The 26,561-nt window shown below is 52.0% G+C and overlaps 2 protein-coding genes across 3 annotated transcripts in view; one reads left to right on the forward strand and one right to left on the reverse strand.

Annotated features, from left to right (window-relative positions):
* The window catches only part of ZFAND3 (zinc finger AN1-type containing 3), a 325,453-nt gene extending 316,019 nt beyond the window's left edge, over positions 1–9,434 (forward strand). For both annotated transcript variants that reach the window (XM_082847531.1, XM_082847530.1), the window contains exon 6: positions 7,129–9,434. In XM_082847531.1, the coding sequence (XP_082703657.1) occupies positions 7,129–7,283 (155 nt within the window). In that variant the 3' untranslated portion in view covers positions 7,284–9,434. The remainder of the gene's footprint in view (positions 1–7,128) is intronic.
* A 6,768-nt stretch (positions 9,435–16,202) lies between these two features.
* Positions 16,203–26,561, reverse strand: part of BTBD9 (BTB domain containing 9) — a 412,377-nt gene continuing 402,018 nt past the window's right edge. Inside the window, exon 11 of the mRNA XM_082847528.1 lies at positions 16,203–16,505. Within this exon, the coding sequence (XP_082703654.1) occupies positions 16,308–16,505 (198 nt within the window). The 3' untranslated portion in view covers positions 16,203–16,307. The remainder of the gene's footprint in view (positions 16,506–26,561) is intronic.

Genomic DNA, 26,561 nt, shown 5'->3' on the forward strand with positions numbered 1-26,561 from the left:
GGAGTTGGTTTTCTAGGAGACCTCTCTGAGAGGATAATCTTGTACAGGACAAGGAAATACTGAAAGAGAAGGCCAACAAATCAGGAGCCTGCGGAGAGGAGGATAAGGTCTCCCCCAAAAAAGAAGTTTCCTGCTTGTACCTCACTATTCTCCTGAGGCCCCAGAGAGGTGGGGGTGGGCAGAGGAAAGAGGAGGCCAGGAATGCAAGCACCTTCTAGGGCTTTTGGATGCTAAAAAGTGCCCCAGCTCCTAAGAGGCTGACGCTGGCTGCCTGCTTTCAGCTACTGAAAGGAAATGTTTGAAAGAGCAAGTCATTATTCCTGTGGCAGAAGCTGCCTTGAGCCATTTTCTCTCAGTTTTAAAATATATGTTCATCTCTAGGTAAAACAGCCTAGCACAACGTGAGCCTGCAGCCAGCCCCCTTCTCCTCGTGCACCGAGGGGTTACAGAGCTTGCTGGGGGAGGGTTCTCAGGTCAAAGCTGAGGGCACAGTTTCCTTCCTGGTGCGGGCACCTGGACCCCAGGCCCGGCCCACCCCTACCTCCCACATACACCCTGTGGTAAAAATAGGGTAGGCTTTTCCTGGGTGGAGGCAGGAATGAAGGGTGGAAGACTTGTTCTCTGGACGTCGGGTGGTAGAAGGAGATGTTCCTGGGAGAGGGCGAACATTCCCCACGGACGAAAGGAAGGAGGTCAGGGTTTTTGCAAGAATGAAGCAGTCTGAAGAGACGGCAATAAAGGACACAAGAATGGTGGATTTTTCTATACTTGGGAACTGACGTGTGCACACACAGTGTCGGGAGCTTCATTAAGCTGGGCCGTGACGGCGCGGCTCCCCTTCACCACCGGCCGCTCCCAGGGCCTTTGCGAGTGCTCTTTGCGTGGGCTTGTGTATCTTTGCCTTCTGTCACAGTGCTTTTTGTTGTAGTGTTTAGCTTGTATCTAACTGATGTTTTAATTGATTTGGGGGAAAAAATCATTGCTTCTGTTTTAGAGCTGTCTTGGTATTGTTCTGTGGTTTTTACTGAATTGTTGAGTACACTGGGCTCTTCTAAATTGCATGTTCTCCTTCCCCTTGGAAAAGAGACTGATGCCTGCTTGGTGGTTCACTGTGGCTTTGCTTCCAGCTCCTTGGGCAGCTGACTCTGTCCATCCACCCATTCTCTCCCGCAGCCCAGCCGAGCACTGTGTGAGCTAACTCAGTGAGCCACGATCCAGTTCTTTTTCTTGGAGTGTGATTGCTTTTCCCGCCTCCATGCAAAGTCAGGGATGGAGGAGAATGTAAAACAGACGCGTTCCATTCCCGAAACACCTGTGGCTGCTTTGCCTTTACCATGGGCCTGATGAGATAAAATGCATTAAGATCCTTTAATGCATTTCTGTGGTACAAATTCTGCCTTGGGCATTGATTGGGTCAGTGGACATGGTGTAATCCAGGGATTGCTGCTGGTGGGAGTATAAATGGTTAATGCTTTCCAACAGGCTTTCCTGTACCCTCCTGCTGTTCCTAACATGTACTTACAAATGAGCTGTGAGGTCAGTTAGCTGTCCTGAGTTTTAAGAAACTTTTTTGTTGTTGGAAAAATGTGATTCTTTTCTTCTAATGTGCTTGCCTGGTTATTTCAGACACGAGTCAGGTATATTTGTTGTTTATGTTTGAAGTAGACACTTCAGATAGCAAATGGTACCTATTGACCTGAGATTTGGAGGCTGTGTTACCTAGGTTTCTCAGGGAGCTTTGGGAGGCCTTGGGTGGGCTCTGTTTGCTGTTTGGATAAAAATATCAAGGTGCATTCTCTGATTTACCTCCTCCCTGGACACATCTGCCTGGGGCTTGTTGCTGGTGGGCAGGCACCGGGAACAGACGTGTCAGTCTGGATAGCGCGTACACGCATGGCGCTGCCTGAGGCTGCACACCTGGAGATCATTTTACAGTGCCTCGGTCCACAAGGCTTGTCAGTATTTTTAGGTTCTGCTTGAACCTCTGACGATCTGAAATTCAAATGAGCAAGAAAGTGTAAAACATTTCTTGTGAGTGAGGTGAAAACCACCGGAGCAGCTGGAGCCGAGGCCCACCCTGGTCTGAGGCTTCACTGAAATGGCCACTTTGGGAGAGCCCCCGAGTGGGGGGATCTGCAGGAAAACAAATGTTTAATTAATTAAAGTCCACAAGTATCCAGAGCTGCCCAGTTTTGTCAACTTTTAAATGGTGCTTTTTTACTCCAAGATAAAGCCAATAAGCAACATTTCTGTCTGGCAGGGACTGAATAAAAATGTCAAGGGTTCAGACTTTGTGAATTCTGGCATCGCTTTCTCTGTCTCCTTTAGGAAATTCCATGGGAAAAAGACAGTTCCAAGCCCTGCTCAGTTCTTAAGGTTCAGAGGGAAGCACTGGCCTGGGGATCCGGGGCCTCAGCCAGGGGTAGGGGCTGTACTGCCTGCGGGGTGACAGGTTGGCTCCGCCCTCGGTGCTCCAGCTCCTCCTCCACACACCTTCCCCACCCCCAACACCACAGTGGTGCCTGAGGATGGGGGGGGAGTGGGGGGAAAGGGGACTGGCCTATGAGGCCAGTTATCTGGTTCAGCTGCCCTCAGGGCCCCTGCCTGCCAGCACGGCTGAGAGGTAGTGACCCTTTCTCCTCAGGCCCTGGGTGTTCCTCTTGGGCAGTGATTGTCAATGATTTTTGTCAACAAGTAAGTGAAACAGGAAATACTGCTACAACTTTATAGCACTTATAGTCAGGTATTGGGTGTTAGTTATATCATCTTTGCTTAATGATGGCATTTGTCAGACTGTTCTCAATCCTGGTGTATAGTCTCAAAATACCCACACCCGTCTCTGTGTGAGCAGAGGTGAGATTTAGCTATGGATGAGGGCGTCTGAATGAAATGGATGACTTTCAGATGTTAGCTTTAAAAGCTGAAGTTTGGTTCCCACCAGATGAGCATTTTTAGAAACCTGCATGTCAGACCTTTATGAGTCTTGGAAGAGTGAACCTTGGATCCATTTTCTGCCGGGAATGTGTTTTTAGAGATTTAAGGTGTCGAGCGTCGTCAGGTCTATGTGGCCTGAGGCTCTACACCAGGAGGGCTGAGACCAGGTGTGCTTGTTTATAACCGTGAGCGGCCTGCGCTGAAATGCTTGTCCTCCCACAGGAATCCCCCGGCCTCTCTGTTCAGGGTGAGGGTGACCTGAGCGTGCTGCCTCTGCGTTTCTCATTCACACGGGACCCTTTCAGGACAGAGGGTTAAGATAGGTCTTGAATTGTACTTTTTGCCTTTTGCCTGCTCTGCCCCCTCTGTTGCTGCCCACAGCCACAGCACCCTGAGAGGAGCCCCGCGCGGTTCAGCCCCTGTGGCTCCCTGGGCAGGCCTCTTCATCCAGCCCTGAGGCTGCCTGCTCAGTTGAAGGTGTTTTCGAAATGAGGGTGTAGCTGCCGGAGACCTTGCTGCTTAGCTTGCAGAACGGGGGCAGGACGGCTGACTGGTCTCACCTGTGCTGGTCGGGCCTCCTCTCGTCTCCCCATGCCCAGGATGGCCTGTCAGGAGCCAGGCAGTGGCAGGTGGAGAGGGGCCTGGAAGGTGGGCTGTGGGACCCAGTGCTTAGACAGCTCTTCTGCACCCTCGCCTTTTAATCAAGGGCTCATCCCAAATTGCTCTTCTGCCCTGACAAACAAAGAAACACCCACACAAGTTCTTGAGCGTTTTGTGAAATTTAAACCACATTTAGTATTACAGGCTGATCTTTTTTCAAGAACTTTTGCCTTGGGTGTTTTCCTCGCTTTTGGGGGGTTGGCATCCTTTTAATCATTATCCTACTGCTTATCTCTCCAAAGCACTGTATGTATATAGCTATCATAAGCAAAAGTATATTGAAATTGTTTTTAATACTACATGATGCTGAACTATGTGACCATAAGGAGGGTGTAGATATGAATTGTACATATGTGAGTGAGTTTGATAATGATATATAACTTCTTAAATTCGGGGAGAAAGAATTTCATGATACGCTGGGTAGTAATACCAAAGCCCCTGTCGCAGCTCTGCTGATCAGTTCAGTGTCCTTTCTGCTTTCCTTCCCTCTGGACACTGCCTTGGCTGACCCACTCTGGAAAGGCCCCACTTGGTTTCTAATAAACGGCATGAGGAAGTGTTGAGGCTGTAAATCCCCTTGTGCTCTAAAACTGTGTTCATCACTGAAATGAGAACAATCTGCTTCCCCAGCAGCCTAACTCACTTCTCTCCATATGCCCAGCTTGGTCTCCAGATTTCAGAGAATAATTGAACGTTCATGACACTTGAGTGGTTTCTGGAAACAGGTCTGTGGGTATCGAGAGAAGACAATAAAGACTCACCCCCCCCCCCAGTCGCCCCCGAATGCTTTCCTGTATCCAGAACAGCCCACCCCAACTACTGACACCAAAGTACATTTAGCCAATTGGCTGCTGTCAGTGGGTAATACCTACTCAGCATTTGGGACAAGTTCCAGCATGTAACTTCCACTTGGTGAGTGAACTTGACAGGAGAGGGAATTGAGCTTAATTTATATCATCTAATAACCTCAGTGCAGCAACTTGGGAAGTTAGCCTTCCAAAATTTCCCCCAGACTTTTCCCCAGTGAATTACAATGCCATATATTGTAAATTTCACCAGCTCTGCTCCCTGCTGAACTGGTAAAAATTTACCTGCTGTTCAGTGATTTTCACCTTTCAAAAATCAAAGGCAAGTGTCAGGCAAGGTGTGTCTGACAGAGGTACACAGGACTTGAGTAGAGAAATAAGGTGTTTTTGGCTGAATGGAGAATCCTTGGGTGGGTAGAGAGAACATCCAGGAGTTCCTGTGGTTGTTGTGCCCTGTTTCCTTTCCCAGACAGAACCTGGGGCTCTCAAGTCCACCCACCGAGTTGGTGGTCCCCAGGAGTTGGCGGAAGGCAAACTAAAGCAGAGTTGTCAGGGGCGTAGTGAGGGCAAGATTGGAGCCTCTTCCCTCCATCCCAGTCTACCTTTGACTAGTGAGGTGTTAGACTGAGCCAGGGCTGAGTTAATTTCAGGGGTAATCCATTTCCTGCTACTTTTATTCAGCCAGCACCATTCATCAGGAGAGGAGAGCCCTTGGGACCCTCTTCTGCATCATCCCAATATCTTGAAGGAAGGGAAGCAGGGATCTTCCCACCCCTAATTATAGATGCTGAAGGTATAGAAATATGTCAGGACTTGGCGACAGAAATGCCTCCACACGCTTCCTGCTGCCACACAGCTGGTACCCCTACCCCAAACCCCGACCTGACAGCAGGTTCTCCCCGACCAGGTGGGCTTTGCTCCAAAAAGATGATTGTGCTTGTTAGATGCAGGATGAATATTGAGGCCATCCATGCTTCTGCTGTGAAATCCTTTAGGAGAAAGACAACTGGTACCCGATACCTTCAAGTAATGAACTTATCAGTAAATATAACACACTAGCTCATTAATCTTAACGTTGCTTTTGAGCCAAGTGGGAGCTCAGCTTCTCAGGAGACAAAAATTTCATCTCTGTTCTTTCCTTAAACCTAGTCCTAATTTAGAGTCAAACATATTGCCCTGCTCTCCCTGGGAAGCAGTTAATAACGTGTTTTTTTTTTTTTTTTCTGTACAATGGATGGTCCAGGCTCGGCCTGGTTGCTCAGGCCGCCGTGGGCACCTGTCCGTACTCAGCATGAGCTGAAGGCATCAGAGCAGGGCTGTGAGTGTCAGCTGAGGAATATTCTCTGGGTGAAGTTGATCTTAAAAGTTAGGGCTTTTGAAATCGTTGTCCATCATGGCCAGTCTTTGCTTCAACTTCTGATATCCTTCTAAAATCACTGCCTCCACCCCTCTTCTCTGAAAAGAACTGAGGATGGGGAGAGGGACGAATCACAGTTTGCCAGTGGTGGCTGTCCATTCACTCTGGCTGCTGGAGTCTGGGCTTAAAAGAGAAATCTCTGAGAAGGGATGATGTTTGCTTGGAGAATAAGTGAGGAGAGCATTGGCCCGGGGGTGCTGCTCTGGGATGCCTGCCCCAAGTATGCAGGGAGAGGTAGTTTAGGAAAGGATTCCAGCTCACTGCAGGTCAGTCCTGTGGACCTGGTCTAGGCCCGTGGGACCTGGAGGTATGACCAGGTGCAACTGTTGGGATGAGGTGATGGGGAGGAGCCAGCCCAGATCTCACGCCCCCTCCCCTGAAAGAAAGGGCCAGACAGACCCAGGGAACATCGGGTGACTGTCGCTGTCACACGTCCACACCCCCATCAGCACTCCTAGAATTTGACCAGAAGGGGAGAATGGGCCACATCCTGACACAACTGTGTTCCCTTTGTCCTCTGAGCCTCTCTGCTGACAGCCTGAGGGCCTCCTCTCATTGTTTGCTGCCAGAGGGGTTTCATCTGTGCCTCTACCTGCTCTGCCAGCCTCTCCTCAACTCTTTGTTCTCCAGCGTTGTGCTCCCAGGAGGCCCGAGTGTGTGGGCCTCACCTCCTGCCCACCAGGTGGGGTTGGAAGTATCAGGTTCCATTAAGATGCCAGTCGGAGCTCGACATTTCTGTTCTTTCCTCTCTTTAAATGTAATACCTTGTCCAGTGCTTGAAGTAATCCATTTCCCTCTGAGAGCCCCCATTCATGTGTGAGCTTTGGTTTGATCACACCCACTGTCCCCATAATCATTTCTGCCCCCCGGCCCCGGTCCCCTAGAAGCAGTGCGTGTCTTGTGGTAGATACTGAGGTTTATCCAGGCCAGGGAAGCACTGTGCTGCCAGCTCCGGGCTCTCCCGCCTGTGTGGGGCTGGGAGGGAAGGGGCTCAAGAGCCCACTCAGTTCTGAGGCAGGCGCTGCAGAGTCACATTGGGGTTCCACCCTCAGGGTCCAGGCAGGAACAGCATTGAAGGCAGATGTGCCCCTTGGACGTTCTGAGGATGTCGCTGGACTTGCGTGAAAGTGCTGGCTGTCTTGTTAGAGTGGGGATATTGTAATAGGCTCTTCAGCAGCCGGAGCCCCTGCTGCAACCATTGTCCACTCACTGGACGGCCCTCCCGCTCTCTGGACCTGAGGGAGAGCTGGGCTCTGTGCACGTGGAGGCCACCCTAATGGTCTGTCTTCTCTGCTTCCCCCACTGCTGCAGGTTACGTGTTCTGTATGTTGCATCGCCTCCCCGAGCAGCATGACTGTACGTTTGACCACATGGGCCGTGGCCGAGAGGAAGCCATCATGAAAATGGTGAAACTGGACCGGAAAGTGGGGCGCTCTTGCCAGCGCATTGGGGAAGGGTGCTCCTGAAGGCCGGCTTGGCCGCTACGTGACGCTGTTCTTAGTTCACTAATGTTAGCCTTATTTAGGACAAAGTCAGCCAGACACCTTGTACTGGGCACGCGTCAGACTACAGCCAGTCCGTTTCCTTTCCTTAGCCAGCCATCCTGGTACTGTAGTTTAGGGGTTGATGGTGGTTGAAATTGATTTCTGGCTGGTTACTAAGGTGCCTGCTAGCCATTGTATAAAATTAAAACATGAAGAATATTTTTTTTTGAGCATGGCTAGTGGATTTAAAACAACACATACCTGTCACTGCTGGAGTCAAACTTACAAAAAGCCTTAAGTGGAAAGTGTTCCAGACGGAGACTCTGAGTCAATAGAGGAGGAGAAGCTGGTGTTCAAGTCCCCACGACGCACATGGCTTTGCCGGAAGCTCTGGTTAGTGTTCGGCCTTCACCTCTTCACTATCCTTAGTCCCAGTAGCCAGGATACCTGATGGCCACGCGTGCCCGGGCCACGGGAGGCTGTTGAGATTGGCCCCGTGGCTGGGCTGGGTGGTGGCCTCGCTCTCCCACTGAGCAGGAAATGGGGGTGGGGACAGGTTAAGAAAATTTACCTGACTTGCTATGAAAAAACTCTCTCATCACACGAGAAGAGAAACAGTAACCTCACTTTGAAAATCAGCTCCACTCAAGCCTAGTCCACGAATGAGAACCACCTTTTCTACACAGGGCCCTTGGTCACGAGAAGCGCCCGCGGGCGTGCCCTGACCCACGGGCTCTGGTTTGCCGTTTGCCGAGTGCAGGGATCTGGCAGTGGATCAAATAAGGCTAATTGCAGCACCGCAGCTGTGGCCTCCAAACTGGCCTCTGCAGCTAGGTTTCTAGATTGGAAGTTTTTTAAAAAGATGTTTCACAGCCAGCAGGAATCAATAGAAGAGCTGGGAGCTGCCTGCAGCTCCGTCCCTTCCAGCAGGAGCCTGCTCAGCCCCTCCAAGGCCAAGGGGACGATGCCTTGGCCTCGCCTCTCATGTCTGTGCAGCCCCACAGTCCAAGGGCGACCAGTCCACTTCTACCACATAGCAAGTTTAGTAAGGGGGGGCAGCATATGTCACAGGGACAGAGGTTCGTGGCCATGGCCCAGCTTGAGAGACACACTCGCTCAGGCAGGGGCGGGGAGGGCCTATTTCTCAGCGTGTTTCTCTTCAGAGAGGAGTTGAGTGGAGGCAGGAGCTCAGGCCCAGTGGGGATGGGTGGAGATGGGCCTGTTTGCCAGTGTTAGGAAATCATCGCCGATCAGGTGTGGGGGGTGGGTAGACAGGAGAAAGATGCCCTTGAAAGCCTGAGCAGGGTTGAATGGCCCCAGAGCCCCATCTGATCCAGGCCGGTGAGGGTCGGAGGCTCCTGCAGAGGCAGTTTGGATCTGCCCGCACACAGGCTACTGGAATAGTTTAACCCAGCAACTTACCCTTTTATACCACAGCAAGTGTTTGCTCAACTCTGTCTGCAAATTAACAGTTAATACCTGCAACTACAAATGTTTTTGGTCCGAAATACTGAAATAGGAAATCACGCTCTTCCCCGCCTCCTCTCCCACCCCACCCCCACCAGAGTGGAATCCGCTGCAAAATCTCCAGCCTTAATTCTTGCTTCAGGACCCAGACCGGCGTCTTGCTCTAGGGCAGCCCAGGGCAGAGGGGCCAGGTCTGCCCACGTTTACCACTGTTACCAAGCCACGGCCCTCTGGCCAGTACCTGGCCATCCTCAGTGATGCGGCCCACCTCGGCCCCCCACCAAGCTCTGATCGTGAAGAGGCCACAGGCGCCCTTCCGGCCCTCCTCAGGCCCCACCGGCTGCTGCTTCCCGGCGGCAGCGATGGGAAGCAGGCTCTCTGGGGAGCCCGGCCGCACAGGGGGCTCGCAGCCCATGGTCACTTCCTGATGGTAGAGCTGGGGGTGGGGTGGGAGGGCTTGTTCCCCGGCAGTATCTGTTCTGTGAAGTTTGTTAAATGTAAGGAAAGCTTAAATTCTTGTATCTTTAAAAGAGAAAATCTTATTTAACCCTTTTGTGTTCTAGATTTACTTACACACATAGCCTAGAGCTCAGTTTTAGTTTTAACATTGTGAAAATATTAAAAGAATCTTGTAACTTTATTCTTTTTTCTCCTGCTGAAAAAAAAAATTAAACCAATCGTATGAAAGTTTGGATTTCTGTTTTGCCGGTTCTCCTAAGTGCCACCTGGATGACCAGAAAAACAATAAAAGGTCTCCCCAGCCAGAGGTTGGACGAGATGGAGGGCTCTTGTGTGCACTGTCTGGGGCTCACTTGTCTGGTAAGTGTCCAGGCTCCACAGTTGTTCCTCTGGTTTCTCTTGTGTGGTTCCACCTCGGGAGACCCTGGGGTAGAGGTGTGTCTGCTGGGCCCAGCCTTCTCTGGCAGCAGGGAGGTTACGTACCTGGGGGAGATGGGAAGAATGAGCACCAGCCCAGAGGGCCCCCAGCTGTGCGAGGGTTGGGTGTGCCTGGGTCCTGGCATATCCAAGACCCGACTTAACGAAGGACAGGCCTGGAGGAGAAAGATTCCCGGAAGGGACGATCAGAATGATGTAAATGCTGTGTAGAGGATCACCTAACACGCCTTAAGATAGACTAGGCTATCTCAGGATGGAGAGGTGGTGCCTGGGGTCTGCAGTACCCAGGGCCTGGAAAGGCGTTCTGAGAAGAAGGTGCTGTAGAGCTGTGGTCACAGCGTGGGCCCACATTCCTCTTTCTTACCGTCCTAGAGCAAGTCAGCCACACCTCACCATCCACACGTATACTGGGCGTGATACTCAGGCCCCACAGAGGGCTAGCTGAGATCAGAGGAGACGGGCTTGTTTGGGTGCTGTCTGTCTGCCTCCTGCCCAGAGGCAGAGAAAGCATGGAGCCGTGGGGGAGGGACCACGACGCACAGGAGTCTTCGCATGATTTCTGAAGGGAAGCCACATTGCAGTCTCACAGCTGTCAACTCGGTTGTTGTGAACACACAATTTGTATGTTTGCTCACCTAGGCTGCTATGCAAAATGAAGCTGCATCCTGCCCACAAATGAACACGTATTCCAAACAGCAACAGTGCCCTTTGGGCTTCTGGACACAGTCCTCCTTTACAGATGGCTCAGAAGAGCTGTTCCCCATCCCCAGCCCAGCATGGCCCCTACCCTCCCACATCAAAGAGGTCCTCACCAACCTTTACAGACCCAGAAACCAAAGACGGAGGACGTCTGCGTTCTTGGGTGAATTCAGGTTATACACGTCTGGCAAGAGTAGCTCATGGGCCAAGCCCCACGGCCACGCTGAGGTGCTCCTGCCACCCCTCCCTCTCCACACCGCAGTCCCGAGGCTGAGTCCAGTCCTCACCCTCCTCTGGCTTTTCTAGGTGTGAGGGTACGGGTGGGGCGGCCTCGGAACCTCAGTGCTGGGAGAGCCTGACGAGAGCGTCCTGGCTGTTCCTCAGAGCTGGTGCTGCCTCTCAGGTCCCTTCTGGAAGGGAGCTCTGAGAACTGGAGCTGCCCTCTGCAGAAGGAGGCCGGGAGAAGCTGGGCCCCAAGGCCTGGGGAGCTCTGAGCTGGCCTGGGCTGGTCAGCGGCTCTGTGCTCCCTGCCATCCCTGCCCACAGGCTTCTGGATCTCACTGTCAGCACCCCGGGCCACTGATGGGGACCCACTGCCTGGGGCAGGTCTGGGAGGGAAAACCCCCGTAGCAGCTGGGAGTAAACCAGGAACGTGGCGCTACAAGCAGCCATCGGGGAGGACAGTGCCCCCTACACACAGGGTGGAAAGCAGAGGCCGAGGGGCATGGTGACCTTGGACAGCCTGGTCCTCTGTGCCCCACTGCTGCTCAAGTACCCTCCCTGTCCTGAGCCACAAGCCCTCGGAGGACGCTATCTGGCAGCAGATGGACAGGCTGTAACAGTGTCACCAGTGTTCCCAGGGCATCCATGGGAACCCAAGCCCTGGGCCCCAGATCCCGCCTTACAGGCCTCTCAGCTCCTCCTGCCGCTGGCTCTCGAAGGTGGTGGCCTCCAGCTGTCCCAGCCGCAGGGACGGCCAAGAGGAGACAATAGTGGAGGCAGGTGTAGGCAGCAGCGCCTCCTGCTCCGGGCTCAGGGCTTTAAATACTCAGGATGCATGGGGTAAATGCACGAGACATTTATCATAAATTACAGGTGGATGATTGTGGGTCTTTAGGCCCTGAGGCCTCTAGGGGAATATTTGAGTTCTTTAGGGGGCGGGGGAAAGCAGAAGCTAACTTGGTGGGCTTGGAGGGCCCGTTTCAGAGTCTGCCTTCTGGCTGGGAGAGGACAGGTGTAGGGAAGGACGGCCGGGGGCCAGGGGCTCTGCTGCCCATCTGGATAGTCAGTCACAGAGGAAGCAAAGGACCAGGCCCAGGTCAGGAGTGGCTCAGCCAGATGAAAGGGAGGGCACCTCACCCCTCTGCTAGGTTATTCCATGAGCATCATTACTTTAGTAATTTTTAAAAAATAGAACAGTGATTTTCAAAAGTGTATGCCTGTTCTCACCTTTGCAGTGGAGGCAGGTCCTGGCCTGTGTCAGCCCAGCAGAAAGTCCTGCCTAAAGGCACGTGGGGTGTTTGGTGGGGGACATGCAGCTCCCCGCGCCTGCTGCGGTGCGACGGCTCCTGCGGCCCGTCTGATGGAAACCAGCAGAACCCCCAGGTCCTCTCCCCACACCTCAACACAGGGGCGGGGGCTGGGGTGTATCGGAATCTGGTTTACTCTCTGACCAAACCCTCCCACCACCGTTTCCACTCATTTTATGCAAAACACCAGGGCCTCAGGACCCTGTCCAGTAACCAGGTATGACCAGGTCAGCTTCTAGGAGGAGAATCGGGTGCATCCCTGTTGCCCTGCACATCCCTCCCCCTCCTCCAAAAACTCCTGTGCAAACACCAGGCCCCAGGACGACTTCTCATTTAATATTAGAATAATGAAAACCATGGTGGCACAGAACCACGAACTGCATTTTAAATTCCTAGGGCCACTAATGAGCACTGAACTCCTGCTGGAGCTGTTATTAGGACAAACATTCAGAATGGATGGCTGCAGCCACGAAAGGAAGTGGAGCGTGGCCTGCACCACTGCAGCCACAGCTGCCGCCTGTCCGGCCGCCACCCTGAGCACCTTAGCTGCACCCAGAGGAGCTGGCCGCCCATGTGGAATGCAGGAGTGACACGATAGCACCAGAAAACAAAACCAAAACTCACTAATGAGGAAAAACTCTTAGAAGGAGACACATTTAATTTTCTTTTCCTTCTTTGACACCCTTCTTCTCTGTCCAAAGGGAGGTTCTTAATTGAAGCCCACAATGGGGAACGCTCCCTTTCTTTATTATCAAATGGCCTCAGCACGCAGGATGCTCTGCTTTTTATCACAGATTAGACCTTCCTTTTTTCCCCGTGGCTCTAGAAAGGGTAAGTGATTACAGTTTTGTTATCTTCTGAATTAAAAAAAGGTGAAGTTGACTGGGTCGGCACTGTCTGCACAGCGGTTTGACAATTGGGGCGACAGCATAACTACTTAGCAATTTTTGCACAATTCAAAAGCTACTTTTTTCTTGGCCAAGGAATTAGTCTAACAAACACATCCCACTCTTGCTGAAAATAATTTTCTTTTCCCAACTCTTCTAGGAATAAAACACTTTTAATGTATTTGTCAGGAATCAACACTTCATTTACTAAGATTAAAGAAGTGACAAAGAGCAATTGAGAAGAGTCCCACATCCATCGTGGGCTCATGGTTCTAACTAGAATCAGAAGAAAAACGGAAGAAGCACTGAGAATATATGGGAAAACGTGTTTGCGTGTGTGATACTCTTACACCTGTTTCACGTTCAGAGTGCTTTGCAGCAGCCCCCACCTTTAAGCCCGCCTTGACTGGGGCGCCACGAGCACACACCCCGCCCTGCCCGCCGTGCTCAGCACTGGCCCTCCAAGGAGGTACCAGAAGGTGACGTTGAAGGCTTTCGCCAAAAGCCCCAACAAAGTGCATTTTACTCCCCCACAAGGCATGACCTAAAATGAAGGGCAGGAGGTTCTGCATGCTCAATCTCTAGACCTGGGTAGTGGTTACAAAGGTGGTGTTTCACAATAAAGGGCCAGAGGCCACAAGCACCCCTCTGTCCACCTCACCAGACCTCCTCAAAGCAGACGCCGTGGGACTGCATCCTCACGGGGCTGGGGGAGAGCCACGGACCCTCATCTGCCGCTGCCCCCCGCACAGCTTGGCCAAGCCTGCTGCCTGGTGTCCCACAGCTCCCAGGGAATCAGCCTCCACCCTGTGCTGGGCTGACGGCTCCGCAGGCATCGGGCTCCTTGGAGCGGGGTCTCATCAGCACTCCCGTTTAGCTCTATTGGTCTCTCCCCAAGTTTGGGGGCCATCTTGGTCCCGCTGGCTCATGGTGGGGGTAAGTCCCCTGTGGGACCAGCCAGGGCTCTGGAGAATGCCAGGCACCTGGGGACTTTTTCTTGACTGCCCACTCATCCCTCATTCCCTGGCAACGCGTGTCGCACCTCGACTGGGGTGTCCAGGCCCCTCCAGCCAGGCATACAGAAAGAGCCCCCATTCCCCAAACCACAAGGCTCATCAAGGAAGGCAGAGCCCCTGCCTGGTAACAGGAGGCCGACCAGAGCAGGCTTTGCTGAGCTTCATCAGTGTCTGCTGGGGTCCAGAGCAGGCTTGCATCCAAGCAAGGCCTCTAGACCATCGGGGGCCTCGGGGGAGGCAGCTGCGGGGCTAGGGGACGGCGATACGGCTGCACAGAGCTGGCCTCAGTCCCGCCCGTCTTCAGCGCTGCCTCTCAGTCCCCTTCTTTCCCTTTATCTGAAAACAAGGCATGTCTGAAGTGCTGGAGGAGCAGGAGAGAGACAAGCTTTATTCTCTCCAGACCTCAGGGCAGAGATCTGGAAGGAACAAACACCAAAGAGAATTCACAGAGGACAGGAAGCAGAGGGTGAGCCACTGGCCATGCAGGGCACAGTTCATGCCTCTTCAGGTGTGAAGCTGAGTGTCCAGGACGCATTTAGTTACCTGTGCCTGGATGGAGAAGGGTACTGAAGGGCTCCAGACCCTCCCCCAACCCACCCCACACTTCCCCGGGTCAGCAGTGATTCCTCTCTGGACAGGTGACTTCAGAGTTTGAGAAGAAGCCCTTGAATGGATGATACTTGCAAAACATTTGAACCCTGCCCTCTTCTGACTTCCCTGCTCCTCCTGCCTCCCCTGTGGGCAGTGAATGCACCGCTGGAGGAAGTGCTGAGTTGTCAGGAATCCTCAGGTCTAACTGGAGAAGGGGCTGGATGCTGAGGGAGGCAGCGCCAGCCACAGAGCGCGGCCAGCCACCCGTGGCAAGCAAGCGAGCGGCACCGCTATTTGTTACCAGAGCCCCTCCCATTGAGAAAAGCTGTTCCCCTCAGAGGGTTCAACTCACCCCACGCAGGGGGACGCAGACGGAGATCAGAGTCGAGGGCACCGAGGGAGACTAGCAGAAAGACAACCTTCCCGTTTAATCATGCAGCTTGAAGCTACCTTACTATTCCAATACTGATAAAGCACAACTACATCACACTAGGAGGAAACAGCTGACCCACTGGCTCTTTGTACACCCACGACCAATGTGTCTTTAAGACAGAAAGGACCCCCCGTCGGCCCCACCCCTCCTCCAAGCAGGATGCACAGAGGACCTGATCGCGACAGCCAGCCAACGGAAGAATCGGGGGATGAGCAAAAACCGGACACAATCTGATCAAGTTACGCAGGGCAGTTAGCACTGGGATGGAAATTACTCAGACACACAGAGCCAGACCAAGCGACAACTGTCAGATGAGACCGTTTCAATGAGGGATGGAAATTACTCAGACACACAGAGCCAGACCAAGCGACAACTGTCAGATGAGATCGTTTCAATGAGGATTAAAAGGAAAGCTTCTTAGAACTGATTTTTTTTTTTTTCAATCCCTGGCTGAGTATTATGGTCTGGGGGAAAAACAGCAACCACTGATCACCACCACGCGGGAAAGGCCCACTTTTGCATTCCTGACACCGACTGGCAGGACGGCTGCCTCCACACCGCTCACTAACCTGTGGCAAATGGAGGACAGGTCCAGCCCAACCGGAAGTTGGTATACACTCATACATACTTCTGAACATTAAATTAGCTGGTGGCATAATCACTGTTTCCTTGTCAGCCTCCCAAGCTTAAAGGCTGGATACGTTTCAGGAATGACAGGTTAATAACTTGGCAGTTCGAGTGATTATTAACTCCAGTGTCCACAGATTAATCTGCTCCTTGTGTATTTTGTTGATCTTCCTCAAAGGATTTTCCTTGTCAGACCAGGTGCCATGATGAGCTGCATCTGTGCCTCGTTTAGGAGATGCGCATGATATTTCTCAGCTCTACCCCACGCTCAACCGTTCAAAACTAAGGAAGGAAAATTACAGCGTCAAAAGGGATTAAAACAAGTGATTTGCTGTTTGAACCTTTCATAAAGATCTGGAAAACCTATGATTCAGCAAATGGAGAATAACTAAAAGAAATAAAAAATTATTTAGTTGCCAGGGCAATGTGTTCCATAAAAGTAAACACTCTAAGGAAACCCATTTCCTACAGGGTGCCTTGCCTCCAGGTAAGGAAGGCCTAATACATTCTCTTCCATTCCTGTGTTCATGTGCCATCTTTGTATTCCGACTCAGGCCTATTACTTCCTTCTGTGGTCTTTGCGGGGTTAGATTAGAGAGGTAGGGTGTTAATGGACTTGATGAAGATTGAAGACCCACTTTCTCCCCCTGGAGACCAGCCTGATTTGAACAAACTGAGGAGAACAAAGCAGCCCCTTTGTGTCCTTGGGAGGAAACCTGTCCTGTGTGTTTCTGCAGCCAGGTCTGTTCCTCGTGGGGCGGGGGTGGCGGGGCGAGGCGTCCACAGGCATCCCTGCTTGGGGAGGACACGGCTCCTGTGCCACCTGGGCCCGGCCGAGTCACTCCACACGTGCGCCTCCTTTATTGGTGCTGCCGGTTGGCTGAGTATGAGTTGGAGCCTGGGCTAGAGTGCAGTGAGTTGCCGCTGGGGGCCTGCAGGGCGTGGGGGTCGGGCTGCTGACTGGCTGGGCTAGTGTCCCCTGTCCCCGATTGCTCGCTGTTTTCCTCCTTCTGGTTGCTCTGCTGCTCGGGACACTCAAAGTGGACGCAGTGGAACACCTGGTGAGAGAAAGGAGAGACCTGGTGAGTGATGGGTCAGTGTCGGAGCCCAGAGCTGCCATGAGTTGGGACACTGTCCCCATGGGAGTGACGGCAGGTCCTTCCGCTCCCCCCCCCCCCCCCGCCACTGGCACCGACAGGCAGCAACTAGAGGGTGGTAAGCGCTTTTCAATCAGTCAGGATAAAAGTGAGGGGACCGATGAGTCTAAGAGTTGCAGGCAGCACAGCATGGATTCCTATAAAATGTTCCCACTGGATTTCTCCATGTTGGGTTACTTTTGTCTCATGAGCTTTTCTTTCTTTTTTAATTAATTAATTCTTACATCTGGCAGTTGGGTTAAAAGTCAGTGGGGTTGATGGTGGCAATGGCTGCATGATTCTGTCAATATACTAAAAAGCGCTATGCTTTAAATGGGTGAGTTGTATGACATGTGAATTATACTACAATAAAGTTATTTTCTAAAAAAAGCCTACAGGGCATCATTACCCCAGGGGAGGACCCAGGCTTATCTCCAAGGATCCAAAGAGCAGTTGCTCACCTCCTCCTGTGCCCTCCGGAGGGGAACAAGTTCTTGGTGCGGAATCATCCTCTGGGCAGCAGTGCTGGGGAGGGAACTTCAACCTGAGGTGACCTGGGCCAGCCGGGAACAAACACCGTCACGTGGAGGAATGGCCCCCCGCAGGAGCCAGGAAAAGCCTGTGTTTCACCGTGACTCACTCAGGAAGCACCACTGAGCAGACGGGGCACCACTCAGAGCTCGCAAACAAGGGTGAGCCTCGGCCCTGACCTTGAGAACACACAGCACGGCTGGGGGTTGGGGGTGAGCCTGCCACGCCCGGAGCAGGAGGTGACTGCTGGTGTGTGAGCCGGGGGCGTGGGGGCAGCCAGAGGAAGCCCACGCCAGAGGAGGGTCTTTAGGGATGCCCTCCCCGCCACAGAAATTCCTCTCTCCACTAACAGCCAAGTCCTCCAGGGGTCCCTGCTGTGTGGTGCCTGTCCTGAGCTCTTTGCGCAGGAGAATCACATCCTCTCCTGGGGGCGTCTTCAGTCTGAAGCACACAGGTCGACTTTCCAGGGAGCATGCTGGCAGTTTTAAGGGAATCAATTTCCAGATCCTCAAATTCAGTATTTTCTAAAACTGCCTGAGAACACGAATGAATTCACAACACCCTTCCCCACCTCACAGAAGGAAAGCACAGCCCTCGCCTGCCCGTGCTACAGTACGCACGGGGGCACACCGACCTCCCTCCCACGGATGCCAAGCCCTGGATGGGGAGCACCCGCCCATGAGTCATGGGCCCTGATACTTTCCGGGTCCCCATGAGAGTGAAATTTGGCCTGAGTGAGATGTTCTGAATTCGGAACCGAACTGTATATGTGACTCAGGTAATTCTTTTAAACGTAACTGCAATTTTCCCAGAATTATGAAAACATTTTCAAAATACACTGGCTAAATCCCATGAATAATTCCACAATTACTTTCAGATTTGGTGTGCCTTATTCAACGAGTTGGTTAAAATCTATTTTACCAAACCATGTCATCAAATATGTATTCCTAATAATCCTTATCTTCCATCTTTTAAAATGTTTATTTTTTTCGATCTCATATTAACAAAAATAATTGTATTTAAACTTATGAAGAAATTTTTACTTCTCAACCTTAAAATGTTCAAAAAATTACATTTTTTTCCCAGAGCTCTTTTAGGGGATATGCAAACAAAATGTTTGAAGGCCATTGCTCACAGCACTTAGAAGACTCTAAGCCCTCGATAGAGTCCTTTTAAAAGTTAATAGGCAGGAATTCCCTGGCGGTCCAGTGGTTAGGACTCTGCGCTTTCACTGCCAAGGGTGTGGGTTCGATCCCTGCTCGGGGAACTAAGATCCTGCAAGCCGTGTGGTGCAGCCAACAAGAAAAAAGAAAAGTTAATAGGCAGACTTGCAGCCACATGGATAGATCTAGAGATTATCATACTAAGGGAAGTAAGTCAGAAAGATAATTCCCATATGATATCACTTATATGTGGAATCTAAAATACGATGCAAATCAACATATCTATGAAACAAAAACAGGCTCACAGACATAGAGAACAGACTTGTGGTTGCCAAGGTGAGGGGGGTGTATGGCGGAGGGAAGCACTGGGAGTCTGGGATGAGCAGATACAAACTATTACGTATAGGATGGATAACAACAAGGTCCTACTGTATAGCACAGGGAACTGTATTTAATATCCTGTGACAAACCATAATGGAAAAGAATATGAAAAAGAATATATGTATGTATGACTGAGTCATTTTGCTGAACAGAATAAACACACATTGTAAATCAACTATACTTCAATAAAATTAAAAGAAACTTAATAGGCAGGATCTGGAGGGAAGGCGAGGACATTTTAGGGTTAGAAGTGTTCCAGGCAAGGGGAATAATATGGGTGAAGACCTTGGGAGGAAAGAGCCAAGTGATGTCTGAGAAGATCTGAGTGGCAAACCGTGAAGAGAGGGGAAAGTCGGCAGCAGGGCCATTGAGAGCTTTGGAGCAGAAACATTCTATGATCTGCTGGAATAGGATTTAGGGGCGAGTGCCAGTTCCGGAGGGGCCTGATGGCACAAGACAGTCTTAGAGACACTGCTGTGGTAGGCCAGTAACATGACAGGAACTGAGGCTGAGGGAGCCGGAGGCCACCAGTGGCTGGGGGACCAGGAGGCAGAACCAGCACCGTGGACAAATACCTGGTAGGGCCCCGGCTCTCCTACCGGTGCTACCGTATCCCAAGGGTTTTCTCCCTTTGGCCTCCAGACTTCTAAACCAGCCCTAGATAAGTAAGATGATGCAAGTTGTTGTAAAGCTGTCATCGAACTTAGGCGCAAATGCTGAGGCTAAACTGTAAGCATGTAACTGGCGTGTAGTGATGTGCTTGGAAAGGACTGGTGGGTGCCTGGGCCTGTGTGGACAGCTGTGAGAGGCAAGCCATGTGGCACAGGGCCAGGGCCAGGCTCCGAGCCCTGGCCACCCACTGCTCCCAGGAGAGCTCAACCCTCACTCTCCTTGGGTCGGGCCCACCCTTTCCTTCTGAGTGGCCTGCTAGCTCAGAGGACCTACTTGAACTTGGATCTGCCCATGTTTCCTGAGTCCTGGATAAGGGCCTGTCTTTAGAGGATAAGGCACTGGTACCCCGGGAGTGGGCAGGATGCAGCCAGGGCTGGACACCTGCCACTCTCCCTGAGAAAGGACCAGGCGGAGGAGACCGCAGGGGGCTCAGGAAGTGCAGAGAGCCAGGGGGACACGGCTGCCCCTGCTTCCTCCTGGGAACTCTACAGCCTCCACGGCTAGAGCACACGCACCGTGCACACCCACACCACGCACACAGGCACACGTGCACTGTGCACGCATACACATGTGCCCTTATTCTGCAGAGTCAGGTTCACGGAGAAGACAAATGTAGTATCAACTGTGAAATTATACTTAAAATATAAATTCCATGCTTACCTTCCTGCATCACTATTTCTTCCATATTCCCACTTCAATTCATTTATCTACCACTGTTTCAAATTTCACCTTTCAAACTAATATGAAGCTCGAGACCACGCGTCCTCTGTATGGGCAGAGTGTATTTTCTCTTAGAGTGAGCCTATTTCTCCCCTTAAAGCTCAGGCTGGTGCTGCTTCCTGGGGACCCGAGTCAGCCCCCAGTCTCTCCTTCCTTTCCTTTTCTTTCCTTTCTCCCTCCCTTTTATATCAAATCTCGCCCCTTGGGCCCACCTGCAGGTGCTTACCTGTCAACAGCCATAGGGAAGGGCCTTTTCTGGGGATTTAAAACCTGTCTGGGCCGTCAGCTCTCACCTGGGCTACTCAGGGTAAATTTGAAAATCCTCTTCTAAGTAGCAGCTATTAATACCTCTTCTCCATCAGCTCCACATTCTCTGAGCTTCTGAAGTGACAGGACCACCTTCTGGTGGGTTATTGACGGTCTCTTGCTTTAGGAGCACCCGTCTTTCCAAGCACGGGGTGGGGCCGTGGAGACACCCCCCCAGAACACATCTTGGCTTCTGCACACCCCCCGCCGCACTCTCAGTGGATCCTCTCCCTAGACCTCCTTGTAAACGAACAAACATCCTTCTCTTTCTCAACACCACCCAGTCATCTTTCGTCCCCGGCGCCTGTGTCTCCTCCACCTGTTCTGAACGATGCACCTTACGCACCGTCCCCATTCTGACCTGACCTCCTTACCCCGCCCCATCACGCCCGCGGTCGGCTAGGTCACCCCGCTCTCTCGCTCCCCGTCAGCATCTCTGAGGCTGCTCCTCGGAGCCCTAGGCTGATACTAATCCTTCAACTGATTTAACACCGTCCTGCTGCGCATTACCTTTCCCAGTGAATGGGTTTTCTCTCCTCGTGCTCTCACGAACCTCCCTTTGGGTCTCTTAGTTTCTAGGCCAGCCTGTGAGGCTCCAGGGCCCAAGGCCCAGCCCCTCCTCCTGCCTGTGTCCTGACCTGTCAGTTCCCATCTGACTCAAGGACCGAGGCGTGGCCGTCCTTTCTCCCACTCAGGGCCTTGCACAAGAATAAACAAATCAATAAAAACCCTGGATTGAAAAATAAAGTTAAAAAAGATCTCAGTGTAGCTGGCCGCTAACTAACGTCTGGCTCTCACCTAAGGAAGGGTCCCCATGGGTGACGCAGTCCAGAGAGGCAGGGTGGGTTTCTGCTCCACGCCGTACCCATAAAAAGCCTGGAGGACGCGACTACAGTGAGCACTCAATACTGCTGGTAGCCGGACCCCTGCTGTTGCCTCGTTCCCACTGTTACTCCCATTCCTCTAACTTGGGTGACTTAACTGCACCACTGTCTCTAGCCCACTTAACCAACCTGTTTTAAAATAGCAACTCGAATGGCTCTTATTCCCGACATACCTAACGGTACTGTTTTGGTGTCCTCCTGTGGATGCTCCTCCTTGGAGAAATCATAGTCACGCCTCTCCCTGACCCTGCAGAGCTCAGCGTAGGCTCTGCCCTCTAAGCTGGGGGAAACTGGGAGCCTCTGGGAGCCCTGGGAAGCCCTAGCCGCCAGCAGCCTGGCCGAGCCTCCGCGGCCGGATGTGAGGAACCAGGGCTGTCAGGGCTGCGCTTCAGGCTGTGACCCCGGAGTCCCAAGGGTGTCACTAAGGGACCAACTAACTTTGATGCGGGTTCACTGAGCATCTCCAGAGCCAAGCGGGCTCTGCCAAGTCAAAGGCAACGCACAGGAAACAGTTAACTCTGTAAGTCACAAACCATGTGAAGATTCCAAGTGAAAAAGGGTGTTTTACAGATGGAACGATGGGTGCGGAGGTAGAGCGTGCAGTGGGGACAGAGCGAGCAGATAAGGGTGGCAAGCTGGGAAAGGACCGGCGCCTCCATGTTCCAGGCTCAGGCCGGGGGGCAGGACAAGGTGACACCACACGGTAGGCGTGGCCAGAGGAGCCAGACACGGTGAGGAGGGTTTGGAGGTCAGGAGGTCCAAGTGCATTCTTTAATTCACTCACTCACTCATTCATTTATTCATTCCAAAACACAAGGCACCTCCTGCACCCCCTCCTGTGAGGCCTGGCCCCCTCAAAGGGTGCACCAACCAGTAAGGATAGAGACACGTGAGTGGACAGGCTCTGGCCACCAAGGGAGCCATGAGGGTGCAGAGGAGGGGCCCCCAGTCAGCCAGTGGAGCAGGGGGTGCCGCCTGAGCTGAGTCGGGGAAGGTGAGGCAGTGAAGCAGAACTGGTCAGAGGAGGGAGGCCTGGTGCAGGAGGAGGGTGACCACTGTGGACTCCCAGCCAGCGTGATGACAAAGAAAGGCGGGAACGGGGGAGGTGGGGAGCAGGGCGGCAGGGGCAAGAGGCCATGGCTCAGGGGACTGGGCGAGGACCCGGCCTGGACCTGGGCAGGGAGCCAGGGTCGCCGGACAGAAGAGAGTCTTTAAAAATTAAGTATTTCTTGAGTTAAAAATATTACAAAAAGACTACATTTATGGTGACAAATAATACAAGTGCCTGAGGAAAGAAGGTAGATGACAACAAACCCTTACACTTGAAATCCCCTGAGGTAGAACATAGCAATTTGGGATAAACAGGAGAGAATCATTTTTAAAGGATAAACAACAGAACCTGATAACAGGCTTGGCAAGACTGACACAGGAGAGGGGAGGATTCTTCACAGCCTCTAAGGATCCTCTGGGAGGATGGAGGCTGGGGGACTATGGTGCTGCAGCGGGCACAGCACGGGGGTCCGAGGGGCCTCCAGGCCCAGCCAAGCAGGGGACCTGGACTCATCCTCAGAGCCTTCCTTTCACTGCTTCTGTGTTTTAACCTTCAGTGACCTCACTAGGCACAAACACTGGCCCAAGGCTAAACCACGCAGTCCCTGCCGTCAGGACCTCCACCAGACGGACCTCAGCCCACAGTGGTGAGTGGGATTCAACCTCAGGGTGGAGCAGCTCCAGAATCCGTGCTCTCTCCATATCAGGATGCCTCCTCACACAGACAACATAATAGCAAGTGAGAAGGAATACACAGTGTGAGAGATTAATTTCGCCTGGAAGGGAAGATCAGTGAGGAAGGTGTGCCTAAACCAGGCCTTGAAGACAGGGCGGGAGTGGCCTTCCAGGCAGAAGGGACAGGGAGGACTTCCAGATAAATGCTTGGGGCCTCGCTCTCGCCTTCTGTACACCAACGTGCCGGCTCAGCTGTCTCAGTGGATAATCCAACCCACTGGCCTTGAACCTAACATGACAACAGTGCGAAGCCAACACCCAGCCAGGTCCTGGACCACTGCAGACGAGGATGAACATCACGGTGTCTGTACCTCACCATCATCATCTTGTGCAAGGCTGGGGTTCTTCCCTTAGGACCCTAGGCCCCTTCGGATGTGCACCCGTTGCAAACGGGCATCCAGAGAGGGAGCCTGTGGGCGGTCCTGACTCTGTTCATGGGAGCAGGGGTGGAAAGTGAGTCTGTCCTGGAGAAACTGGCACCTTCTCTGGTGGCCAAGTGGTAGGGGCTGGCCCGAGATGCCTGCCACCCCTGCAGAGGTGCAAAGGGAAGAGAGGCTGGGATGCGTCTGCTCTTTTCACACAGACACTGGAGGTCGCTGTTGCCTGGAGGAGTCGTCACTGCCACGAGGGGCGGTACCAGGTGCCATGTGGAAACTGCCGCTTGTCCCTCACACCCCTAAGCTCCTCTCCCCACAGAGCACCTCAGGCCTCCCTCTTGGTGGAACAGCCAGGTCCTGAGCTTCTCTTTGCTCAGAAGCTTGTGTGATTCAATTTCTTTCCTCCAAACTTTCCCAAGACTGCGATACCCCTTGGAAAGGATGTGACCAAAAGTGAATGAGGCATACAGGGCAGAGTAACACTACTGATTTATGCAAAACCATTACCGCAGTCGCCGCATCATTTTCCCTTCCCTTCTCGGCAATCATGTATCCCATTAGCCTGTTTGATTACTGCTGCTCACGAAGGGGTACCTTCGCTGAACCAGCTTCAGTGGCTTCTGGATCTGTCTTCCGAGAGGAGTCAGTTAAATTGGAATGTAGTCGTGTGTATGAATCCGATGCAGCCTGAGTCACATCCGTGTGTCCTTTTTTGTAGCTGCTGTTTCTTATCCCTTTGCCTTTCCTCTCTGGGAGCCGTAATTCTTGACGTGTCTGAGATAGTCTAGGGTGAACCCTGGAAAGGACGTACACAAACGTGCTGGCCCCTTCTTGGCGAACAGGCAAATTCCTCGGCTAGCCACTGTTTGCCGCCTTTCATTAGAGGGATTCCCTGAGCACTTTGTTCAATGTGTCTTCAAGGTTTTTAAAGGCAGAGAAGCCTCTGCTAATTTTCCCAAGTTGGGCTAAGAGTCCAGCGTGAACTGTAGCAGAAATCAGGAAAATTTAATAAATGTTGATCAATGACTCTACCTTGCCTTTCTGGTTTCTCCTGAGTAATTTTCACAGATTGCTTTCATGCCAACCAATACAAATAGGATTTGAGCCAAGCTTTCAACTTACATCTACATCTTTATAAAATAGATACCTACCTCTCAATGATATCTGCCCAGAACTCAGACACAGAGATGTGGCTTCTGAATTATACACCCTGAAGACCTCCTCTCTCCTTTCGCAATGTGTGGCGTGGCAGCGTCACACACACACTCAGCAAACATTAACTGAGCCTGATGACAATGACAATTACATCTTCTTACACTCATCTCAGGAACAAGTTATGAGTCCATCTTTAGATTGTAGAGATGGTTTATTTTTGTTCCTTTAAAAATGAAGACCAAGTGTTTCTAACAAAACACTGCAATTTAAAACCAAAGTTTCATGTACGTACCTCTGTACAGCCCAAAACATGGTTTTCAGTTAAGGAACACATTTCATAGGGAGACACTTCCAGTTTGTGAGCAACAACTTTTCAGCATTGCTTAGGGGTGACAGGACAACCCCATAGTTTTGCACAAGTCCTTATGCCTACTAGGGATGGGAGTAAGCTTCTTGGTGACACCACTTATATACGGTTAACAGTTTTTTTAACTTTCCAATGTCACTTTCCCATCTTCACATAGGCCAGGACACTCACAAATAACTGGAACTCCACTGCTTGGAAGTTTCTGGAAAACAGCCTTTCCAAAACATATCACAGGGACTTCCCTGGTGGTCCAATGGTTAAGACTCCGTGCTTCCACTACAGGGAGCACAGGTTCAATCCCTGGCTGGGGAACTAAGATCATAAGATCCCACATGCCATACGGCCAAAGGAAAAAAAAAAAAGAAAGAAAACACATCCCCCCAGGCAGTCCCAGAACTCCCGACCACCGACTTTTATGAGTGCACACTCAAGAGTTCCAGGGAGCGATTCACTCTCTTGTCTTAATTAATTTGGCCCTAGAGTGGTAGAGGTATCTTTTTATTTTTGAAAAACTAAAGCAAAAAAGGAGAAATATTCTAGTTCCCAGGTAGAACCGGGAGACATGGCCTTACCAGGGCTCCTGCTCTCCCCGCAAGGCCGCGCGGGCGGCCCCACTGCCCTGGGCAGCTTTTCACTTCATCCAGGTGACATGTCTGCTTTGTCTCAGAGGCTTCCAGCTGCAGGGAGACTGCAGGCCTGACTCACCGCTGGCTCTGCAGCAGGACATGGCTGGACATCATCCTCACCAGCTGGCGTCTCTGTCCATCCTGCTGCCCGGCAGCCCCCAGGCCTCACCTGCTCAGGTGCTGTGTGCACCTCCTCCCAGGCTGGTTGTTTGGTGCAGAATTACTGCTGCGCCACTACAACAGGCATAAGGCTTGTGGAGTGTCTGGAACAAAGACGTGCTCCCTGTTGTGTCACTTTCCCTCTCTTTTTCCAATAAAATCTTTCCTAATAGACATTTAAGTATAAAGATGCCTATAAAATATGCCTTTTTATAATTGTGCTATAAATTAAATATTTTTCTGCTTTTTTTCTGTCTCACTGGGAAGGAACCTTTAAGATCTAGTTCACTCTCCTTATTTTAAAGACAAGTGTCCTGAGAGCCAGGGAGGTGAAGTGACTTGCTGGGGGTCACACAGCTGGTTGGGCATGAGGCTGGCACCAGTGCCAAGGTCTCCTGGTCCACAATGGAGTGGGTCCACCCACTTCTCTCTCCTCCTCAGCTCATTCCCTACCTCCCCACCCTGTGCATTATGGCTGTGTCTCAGACGACATCCTCTGGAGGATACTGCCGGGGAGGGAATCCTTGGGGACTCAGGGAGTGACCAGACCTGGGGGGGGGTGGGGCCTGGGAAATAACTGTCACGGGGCCAGGAAGGAGCTTTTTTTTTTTAAGCAGAGTCTGTTTCCTTCTTTTTGTTTTTTCTTCACTAGAGCTACATGTTGCTATGGGAACAAGGATGGCACAGGGAGCCCAGAGCCACTCACCGGCCTGACAGTGCCTGTAAATAAATTCTGCCTCGCTCCAGGCTCGGCGCTGAGTGGTCCTGGAGGGCAGCTCAAGCAGCCACTTACAGACTCTCCATCCTGCTCGTGCCAGCGGTGCAGACCCTCCAGCGGCAAGCTCCCTGGAG

The sequence above is a fragment of the Leucopleurus acutus genome (genome assembly GCF_964270905.1).
Source record: "Leucopleurus acutus genome assembly, chromosome: 10".
Classification (NCBI taxonomy): domain Eukaryota; kingdom Metazoa; phylum Chordata; class Mammalia; order Artiodactyla; family Delphinidae; genus Leucopleurus; species Leucopleurus acutus.